Source organism: Pundamilia nyererei, unplaced genomic scaffold (genome assembly GCF_000239375.1).
Source record: "Pundamilia nyererei isolate P.nyererei 1_Seehausen unplaced genomic scaffold, PunNye1.0 scaffold00139, whole genome shotgun sequence".
NCBI classification, from domain to species: Eukaryota; Metazoa; Chordata; class Actinopteri; order Cichliformes; family Cichlidae; genus Pundamilia; species Pundamilia nyererei.
The window spans coordinates 481889-491487 of record NW_005187540.1 but is presented as its reverse complement, the minus strand read 5'-3'; the positions used below and the strand labels follow the sequence as shown (position 1 = coordinate 491487).

General features: G+C 49.1%; 2 protein-coding genes across 2 annotated transcripts in view; both read right to left on the bottom strand.

Moving 5' to 3' along the window:
* Positions 1–304: 304 nt before the first annotated feature.
* On the bottom strand, positions 305–9481 carry LOC102210661 (atrial natriuretic peptide receptor 1-like). Its single transcript, XM_005744103.1, has 8 exons — positions 9307–9481; positions 8256–8424; positions 6728–6874; positions 4262–4385; positions 3322–3390; positions 3022–3196; positions 2824–2922; positions 305–2223 (listed from the first exon to the last, which is right to left on the bottom strand). The coding sequence occupies exons 1-8, from the start codon at positions 9449–9451 to the stop codon at positions 2078–2080; spliced, it is 1074 nt and encodes a 357-aa protein (XP_005744160.1). The 5' UTR covers positions 9452–9481; the 3' UTR covers positions 305–2077.
* A 6-nt stretch (positions 9482–9487) lies between these two features.
* The window catches only part of LOC102209014 (atrial natriuretic peptide receptor 1-like), a 38425-nt gene continuing 38313 nt past the window's right edge, over positions 9488–9599 (bottom strand). The window contains exon 11 of the mRNA XM_013913599.1: positions 9488–9513. Within this exon, the coding sequence (XP_013769053.1) occupies positions 9488–9513 (26 nt within the window). The remainder of the gene's footprint in view (positions 9514–9599) is intronic.

Sequence of the window (9599 nt, the reverse complement as noted above, 5' to 3'; positions counted from 1 at the left end):
TCTGGCCTTCACATTACCGCCATCTTGTGCCTGCAGTCGCCTGCTGTCATCAAAAGCTGTGCTTATCTCTGTAGCTGTGTCCACTGTATGGACGGGTCCATCCCAGCTGAGAGGCGGGACCTAAACTGGAGGTGTTTGACTGTAAACTGGTGAAAGTGTGCGAGTGTCCTCTGACGTCAGCTACAATCTGCACTTCCTGTGGAAACACAGCTAGCATTAGCATTAGCGAGGAAGCAAAGTTTAATTTGAGATGATTTCATTTTTTCACTTGAATTTCTCAGACATCAAAGTTAACCACACCACACACAGCTCGAGGCTTTTATTCAGACGATGGTGGGATTAAAATACATTGATCTAGTTTCAACAAACAGAATATAAATTACTTTAAATGATCTGAAACATGTGCAGATGTTACAATGATCCATTCAACACTGATTGGTGAAAGTCTCTGATGTTCTCCAGCTGTTTGTGACGGCGCCTCACAGATGTGCGTTTGCTGTAGAGCAGCTGCAGAAGACGACGGTGTGCTCGGACACGTTGCAGCTCTGCAGTCTTTTGTTCCTCTCGGGCTCTGAAACGGCAGCGCGGTTTCCATGTTGATTCTTTGATCGTTGCGAGGTGACGTACGCTGATCTGGTCGCTTATTGAAGAACAGTCCCCAAACTCAGCGCTTTGTTTTTAGCTTCAGCGTTTTTCTGATGCACAGCGTCCTCTGTGGTATACGAGCCTGAGTCAGGAGCTCCTGGCTGCAGGGATGCAAACAGACAGCACGCAGCTGAGGGCCCGCGCTCACTCCTCACTTCACCATGTGTGATAAAAACACTGATGCTTCTGAAACTTTGACCGTTTTTTCCTCACTGATGATATTTGGAGAACGCTGTAGTTCACAGATTAGATTGACTCCTTTGTCTCTCTGGCCGATCCGATGTGTTCGTCCCGTCGGGATATCGAACAAAATCAGGTGAAACAAACTCGACTTCACTGCAGTGAAACTGATTTATATACAGAGAGCAAACTGCTGAACAGCCTCCGTCAGCTCAGCTGTGCCGAGTCTCCCCCGAGGAAGCTAACCCACATCACTTCCTGCTTTTCTGCCCTATCAGGTGTTCTTCCTGTCATGGACGTCACATGAAAACAAGAGGCAAAGAGGAAGCAGGAGGACGTTAGCGTGGTTGTTTTTGCAGGTATATAAAGCGCTCCCGTCGGTCCCTGCAGGTTCAGGCTCTTCTGGTCTTTACTCGCTAGAATCAGAGCAGCTCTGCATTTTTAACGTTGCACTTTACGCTGTCTCACCCTCACTGTGGAGGAGGTCATCTTAAATGTGCGGCTCCACCAAATAAACGTGCTCAAAGCCGCAGCCGCTGACGTCAGAGGTTGTGGGAGGGGCTACAGCACAGATGTTCCTCCCACAGAAGCTGTGTTTGCTTCTCAGGCAGGACAAACAGCGTCTCTCTGCTGTGGTGTGGGTGCTTCCTGTGTCTGGCCTCAGGGGCAGTACTGAGCTCAGATTACACCCCACGTTAATGGTTAGCGCCGCTGACTCACAGCAACGAGGTTCCAGGTTCAAACCTGCTGGCTAGCCTTAGCCTCACCATCTTAGCATGGCGGCGCTCTGTCCAGGTGCCCCTCCTCCAGTGACAGCAGGGACAGGAAATGAAGATGATGAATGCAGGGCCACATAAAAGTGAAGAAGAGGCAGCATGGTGAACGTCAGCGTGGAGAGACAAACTGCTCGGAGTACCAGCGGGACGACGGCGAAAAACTCTTTTTCCAGGACCGGAAAGCAGGACACTTTTGATCCGAGTGTGAGGAGAGTCCGGGTCCTCGTGTGCCTCCGTTCCCGTGTCACTTCCTCTCGTCCGACAGTCCCAATCCATCCAAAGTCCTTCTGCTCGGAGATGGGAAGCAGCAAGGAGGCGGGGAGCGCTCGAGTGAGTCCTCCTTTCCTTCAAGCTGCGCTCCCTTCTGTCCTTTCCTCGTCCCCTCATCTGTAGCGGTGTTACCCCTTATTCACTCCTCAGTTCCTTTCCTCGTTTCTTCCGTCCTCTCCTGTCGTCCTCCTGTTGACAGTGCTTTGTCATTGGCTGTCGCTCTCTCCCAGCAGCCAATAGGTGGTCATCTTCCCTTTGCCCTTGATGTCGATTTCCCCTCGGAGCTCCAGCTGAAAGCAGTTGAACTCTAGCAGAACGTCTCGAGTCGCCGCCGACACGTGGATCTTCAGCGCTACACACACACACACACACACACACACACACACACACACACACACACACACACACACACACACACACGTCATGTTTGGCAACAGCAGCAGGAATAAAAATGCTCCTTTAGGTTTTTCAGTCCAACCTGCAAAAATCTAATCTGCTGTTTATTTAAAGAACATCACTTTATTCTGAAGGGGCTTTAATAAATCTGCTTCCTGTTAATGAAGCTCAGCTGTTACACGTGTAACAGAAAAACTGTTCATGGAGCACAAAACTGCAGTATCAGCTGACTCAGACTGAGTCACTAAACTGAAGCCCATCAACAGGGAAGCAACAGCCTGCAGAGGGCGCTGCTGCGTCAGCATTCACAGAGCGACGTCTTCGTTCACGTCTATCTATCGCGCCAAGTCACGTGACCTGGTCATCGTATGTGTATTCAGTGTGATCGTTAACACGTGGATCTGAACCCATTTATTTTCCGTGTGAACACCTGAAGAATGCAGAGATCAAAGTTCAATGTTCCCTCTGGATTAGTACTCGAGTACTTAGTTACAGTTCAGAGGTTTCAGGCTGAAACTGCAGCGTCAGGTCACATGACCTGTTTTTGTGCACGTACCTTCGCCAGTGGACTCCATACGTGATGACGTGTTGACGGTGTCGCCAAACAGGCAGTACCGAGGCATCTTCAGACCAACCACGCCCGCACACACGGGACCTGCAGAGGACACGGGGCGGTCACCACGTGTGTGTATCAGTGTGAGTCTGTCTGTGTGTGTGAGTCTGTCTGTGTGTGTGAGTCTGTGTGTGTTGTCACCGCTGTGAATGCCGATCCTCAGCTTTAGCTGTTGCTCGGGTCGATGGCGGATCTTGAAGGCTCTGACGGCGTCCAGCAGGGCGAGCGCCATGCGGGCGATCTCTCGGCCGTGCAGCTTCCCGTTCCTCACCGGCAGCCCCGACACCACCATGTAGGCGTCGCCGATGGTCTCCACCTGGGGGCGCCACAGCACCGTGACATCAGTTAGAGTCGCACTAAAAGTTGTCCTTATTGTGAGCTGGTCTCTGTTGCTCAGAGCTGACCTGAGAACAGGTCGGAGGAAAGAAACAAGCCGTTTACCTTGTAAACGTCAAAGTTGTCGATGATGGCGTCGAAGCAGGTGTAGAGGTCGTTGAGCAGTGTCACCACCTGCAGAGACATCAGCACGTCAGACTGAAGGACGGTGTTTGAGCGCCCCCTGCAGGCCGCTGGCTTTCAGTGTGTGAGAGAACATGTTAACACTTTATAATTCAGTGTGTTTTATTTGATACAACAGCGTGATTATAGATTTATACTTACAGGAACACTGACACGTGGTGTCAGGGTTGTACATCACAGCACCTTATTTAATATTCATTACATTGATCTGCATGAAGCCCTGCCTGAGACGACTTACAGGTTACTTAAACTTCCAGTATAATTATTTCTGACTGGTTTCCTCCTTATCCCAGTGTGTATTTGTAGGTAAATATAATTAGATTGTAATTTCAAATAAAATACACTGAAATTCCTTTTTAATTCCAAATCATACTCTTAGTCGCTATCCAAAAACCCTTAGAAGGACAGGTGAGGGAGAGTTTTCTAGATTAAATCTGTAAATGTATGCAGCGGCGTCCGGCCGGCCGAGGACGCCCCGTCTGCTGGGACATCGTTAATCGTGCTGCCTCATGAGTTACTGATCCCTGCAGTACAAATATGGGAATCTATTTCCACCTTTTATCCATCCGTTCTCTGCTTATCAGGGTCGTGCTAACATGGTGGCAAGCATGCAGCGTCTGAACCTGCAGCAGAAACACCAGCGTGTCTGATAAGACACCTGCACTGCGCTGCAGGCGTTTGACACGTCAGTCACACGCAGCCCTGACGGCGTGACAGGACGCAGAGCCGATTTCAGAGTCCAAGCTCGGATTTGGGAGGATCAGGTATCCGGTGCTACTCTCCGTCTGGCTTTCTGTGTTTGTGTCTTTGGACCTGGAAGCTGTGTGAGAAGTACTGAAGTACTCAGGTAAACTCGTCTCACCTCCATCGGCGTGCTCTCTGCGGAGATGGTGGTGAAGCCCACGATGTCGCTGAAGTAGATGGTGACCGAGTCGAAGGCTTCAGCCTGAACCGTCTCTCCACGCTTCAGCTGCTCGGCCACCGAACTGACAGAGAGACAATACGGCGCCATGAGTGTGTGAGCAGGGGGCTCCGCCCATAAAAAATGTCCGTGTGCACCTCGGGACCTTCACCACCTCTGCTGCTGGACATCCAACCTTGGATGCTCCTGTCTGACATGTGTGCTTGGTGCACACCCCTCACACGGACTCTTTTCCTCCCATCGGCAGACGCTATCGCAGCATCGGGGCCCGATCCTCCAGACTGCGAGACAGCTTTTTCCCACAAACCATCAGACTCCTGACCTCACTACCAGCTCCCCCACTCCCCCCACCACACACACCCACACAAACCAGTAACTGACTCTACTGGACTTCACACATCGCTGCCTTTGTAAACACAGACGCTGCTCTGTGGACAGTCCTGCTCATGTTGGTCACTGTAAATCATTTATACTGTAAAACTGCTATGTTGGTTATTTTAAACCACTTCAAAGTCACTTTAAATCTCATTTTATAAATTGTAAACGTTACATTTATTAACCCTTTTTACCTCAAAGTGTATATTTATTCTTACTCTTCCTGTATTTATTGTTGTTGGAACTGGAGCCTCGTCATCTGTCTCTCTATATACTGAACTGCATATAGCAGAGATGACAACAAAGCTGACTTTGATGTCAACACTATAGGACAAGAATCCAGAACTGGTTCCCAGTAGTCCAGTTCCTTGGAATTATTGGTCTACCTGCTTTTCAGTTCTTGCACTCCAGCTACAATCAGCTGACGTCAGCTCGTGTGCTGGAGGAAAAGAGCTGCGCAGCGTGCAGCGTGGATACAGACATTACTAAGGACGACAGCGTAATAGTGAAGCGGAAGATCCATCCAGGCCGCTAACACGACTGCCTGCAAGCGCAGACGGCATGCTAACGCTAAGCTAGCCAAAAACCCAGAGAGACGAGCAGCGCGTATGCAGACCTGAGCCCAGCAGCCAGAGCCTGAACAGGTAACAAAGAGGTGAGGCTGCAGCCTCTGTGTCTACCTGTCAATGTTTATAGAATCACCATGACGACCGCTTTAAAGTCTCTTCAGGATCTGTGTTGGTGTGTGCGACTGTGACTCAGTTTATTTTGTAACAGCCAAGTAATGTAACGAGTATTCAAACCAAATACTTTCTCCTGGGAGTAATTAAGTAACATACTGCATTACTTTTTTATTCTGTGTAATGATTACTTTTTTTGAGTAACGACTGCAACACTGAGCCAATGAGAACCCAGCGAGACTCAATACAACGGTCAATAATCAATAATGATATCAATAATCTTTAAGTTATTATCAGTTCTAGTCGCCACAGACCTCAAACTCACACCAAGACCATCGCCATGTTTAAATCGACCCCGCCTTCACATCGAGGGTCACCACAGCCGAAGAGCGCTGCGTCCAGCATTCAGACAAATATCTGATAGGCTCGAGCATCGAGGCGCAGGTGTGTGAGCGGGACTACAGGTGTGCGGACTCATCCCAGGGTCACACCTGTGCACAGCTGGGCAGTAGAAGAGGGGAACGCCTCTTTCTGTTTACACCAACCAGCTGTGCCTCCACCCAGCAGACCCTCCAAAGTACACGGCAGGAGGAGTATGCTGTTATTTTGGTGTAAAAAAATTTGCAAGGACAAATGTTGCATTTTGAGAAGAAAATTATTTTATGAGAAGAAAAATAATTGCTGCGTGCAAGAAATGTGTTTCAGTGTTTGCTGTCACACACACGAGCTCACCAGCTACTAGCCAGATCCAGCAGAGCGGTTTGGTTCAAACTAGCTTAAAACCAACAATGCTCTTTAAAAAGTCTATATTTAAAAACAAATAATTAAACATACTAACTGCAAAGGGGTTTGGCTACACTCTGGACCGTGTTTCTGGAACGCAGTAGCTGTCGAGCTGATTGGAGACCAAAACAGCCAATCAGAATTTTTGCATCCAAGTCTGTGATTGGCTCGTTTTGTGGCACATTTGTAACGCTGTACAGAGAGATGAGCGTGCAGAGATGTTGAGAGCAGGTCTGCAGACGTCTGTGAGCACACAGAGCGGCTGTTACTGTGTGTTTATGGACATTAGCAAACACTGAAACACATTTCCTGCATGCAGCGATGAGTTTGCTTCGTGCAAAATAATTTTCTCCTCAAAATGCAACATTTGTACTTGCAAACATTTTATTTACATGCGCTCAGAATAGACGCACAAAAATAACGCCATAGACGAGCGGCCCATACATCACACGCACAACTGCACATGCTCAGAACCCAGCTGTGAGGAAGATGTCCAAAGGTGCACCTGAGGAGAAGGAGGGTATGTTTACTGTAGAGCCGCACTGTGTGCAGTAATTGCAGTACTGACTGTGGTAGTATCTGGTACAGCAGGGCTTCGGCCTTGCGTTTCTCCTCGTGGTACGCCTGCGTTCGCTCCTCCACCAGCTCCTCCAGGTTGTTGGCGTACTGCTCCATCCGGGACAGGAGGTTGTCCAGGATGTTGGTCCGTGACTCCCTGAAAACACACACATGGTGTTCTGGGTGGGCAAAAACCAAGCGTGGGCTCGTGTCCACTTTACTATCAGTTCAGTTTTATTTACACAGCGCCAAATCACAACAACAGACGCATTGAGGCGATTTATACTGTAAGGTTGACCCTGCAATAACACATACAGAGAAAAACCCAACAATCATATGACCCCCTATGAGCAGCACTTTGGCGACAGTGGGAAGGAAAAACTCCCTTTTAACAGGAAGAAACCTCCAGCAGAACCAGGCTCAGGGAGGGGCGGGGCCATCTGCTGTGATTGGTTGGGGTGAGAGAAGGAAGACAGGATAAAGACATGCTGTGGAAGAGAGACAGAGGTTAATAACAGATATGATTCAATGCAGAGAGGTCTGTTAACACACAGTGAGTGAGAAAGGAGACTGGAAAGGAAAAACTCAATGCATCATGGGAATCCCCCGGCAGCCTACGTCTATTGCAGCATAACTAAGGGAGGATTCAGGGTCACCTGGTCCAGCCCTAACTATCTGCTTTAGCAAAAAGGAAAGTTTGAAGCCTAATCTTAAAGTAGAGATAGTGTCTGTCTCCTGAATCCAAACTGGAAGCTGGTTCCACAGAAGAGGGGCCTGAAAACTGAAGGCTCTGCCTCCCATTCTACTTTTAAATACTCTAGGAACAACAAGTAGGCCTGCAGAGCGAGAGCCAAGTGCTCTAATAGGGTGATATGGTACTACAAGGTCATTAAGATAAGATGGGGCCTGATTATTTAAGACCTTGTATGTGAGGAGCAGGATTTTGAATTCTGGATTTAACAGGAAGCCAAAACAGGAGAAATCTGCTCTCTCTTTCTAGTCCCTGTCAGGACTCTTGCTGCAGCGTTTTGGATTAGCTGAAGGCTTTTCAGTGAGTTTTTAGGACTTCCTGATAATAATGAATTACAGTCGTCCAGCCTGGAAGTAATAAATGCATGAACTAGTTTTTCAGCGTCACTCTGAGACAGGATATTTCTAACTTTAGAGATGTTGCACAAATGGAAGAACGCAGTCTTACATCTTTGTTTAATATGTGTGTTGAAGGACATGTCCTGGTCAACAATGACTCCAAGGTTCCTCACAGCGTTACTGGAGGCCAAGGTAATGCCATCCAGAGTAAGAATCTGCTTAGATACCATATTTCTAAGATTTTCAGGGCCGAGTACAATAACCTCAGTTTGATCTGAATTAAGAAGCAGAAAGTTAGCAGCCATCCAGGTCTTTCAGATGGAGATGTTTCACTCTGTAAACACACAAATGCAGTTTTGGGTGTTGTTCCCTGTGTGGCCACAGGATGTCACTGATGCACCACCCTGAAGTTGCCCGCTGTCCGCTCTGCTCGCGGTTTCAGGTCTTACTTGTTCTGTTTGCGCAGCAGCACTCGGATCTGGTTGAACTCGGGTCTCTCCGTCGGCTCTTCGGCCCAGCAGCGCTCCATCAGCTGACCCAGCTCGGGGCGGTCACTCTGCGAGTCGATGGTCGGCCTTAGGCAGGGCCACTCCCCCAGAATCACGCGGTCCACGATCTCTGCACAGAAACAGTTCAGCACATTCAGCGCAGTGAACCTTAAACTACCAGCTCATTGGTGATTTCAGGTGGAGCGCTGGCATTGGTGCACACGTGAGCTGCTCGAGGATGAGCAGCACAGTCTCTGTAAAAATGTCAGCAGAGTTAAAAACATGTTTCATGAAATGTGTTGAGCACCATCCTGTTTAACGCAACCTTAAAGTAATACATTTAACTGGTGTTAAACATGGATTTGATCTGTGACTGAAAGCAGACTGTGCAGTAAAACAAGTGACCACGAGCGTCCGTACGAGACAAACAGAACAGCCGACGATGATCCCAGCGACGGTTTATGGTGTAACACTTTATTTGACTTCTTTATAAATAACATAAAATCCTTTTCAGACTTGTGCTGTTAGCAACCCCGTCAGCATGATGCAGGTTCCCATGGCGACAGCAGGTCGTACCAGAGCGACCAGCTACACAGACGCCGAGTCCTAATGAATGGAAGCGCAGAGACGGGAACGTCCAGTGTGCTCCGTGCGAATAAATCAGAGGCCAGGTCATTAGCGGTGATGAGGCTCGCCGCTGCCGGAGCACGCACCTGAGCAGAGAGCAGGTAAACAGCTTCTGCTCCCCAGCTGCTCTGTGAGCGTGCAGCAGCAGAGCTCAGCGTGCAGCGTGAAGCGCTTTCTGTGGTTTGGAGCGAACGCAGAAATGACCTGAGAGGCGGCTGAGGAACCAGCGTGGACGTGCTGCTTGCTCTGATTCATCCCAGCAGGATCGCGGCTTAATCTGAAACCAGGTCGACGCCGATCACATGACCCGACACGCACACCTACAGGTGTGCACCATCAGCCTTTAAAGCTGCACACCTGCAGCAGGAACCTCAGAGCTACCTACCTTTAGGGCTGAGCGGGTCTCCCTCCAGGTAGAAGGCTCCTCGTCGAAGCGCCACCTCCTGGAGGATGATGCCGAAGCTGTAGACGTCTCCTTTCTGGGTTCCCTGAGGAGGAGGACACTCCATCCTGAGCAGCTCTGGAGCCATCCACAGCTTCTCTGCAGGGCGGCACAAACGGAGACCTCAGGAGCTGAGCTTAAGATCGAAACCTCTTCATGTTTAACATTAAAGAGTTTGAGAGGAGCGTGCTGCTAACATCGCTGCCTGACTTCAGGAAAAGCAGATTAACGGCAGA

Excerpts from the sequence above, each read along its gene's own strand:
- LOC102210661 (XM_005744103.1), bottom strand. The coding sequence starts at position 9,451 with ATGGCTCCAGAGCTGCTCAGGATGGAGTGTCCTCCTCCTCAGGGAACC. Across the intron at positions 4,386-6,727 it reads CTGTACCAGATACTACCACA|TTCGGTGGCCGAGCAGCTGA; the intron begins GTCAGTACTGCA and ends TCTCTCTGTCAG. Across the intron at positions 2,224-2,823 it reads TATGGAGTCCACTGGCGAAG|CGCTGAAGATCCACGTGTCG; the intron begins GTACGTGCACAA and ends GTGTGTGTGTAG.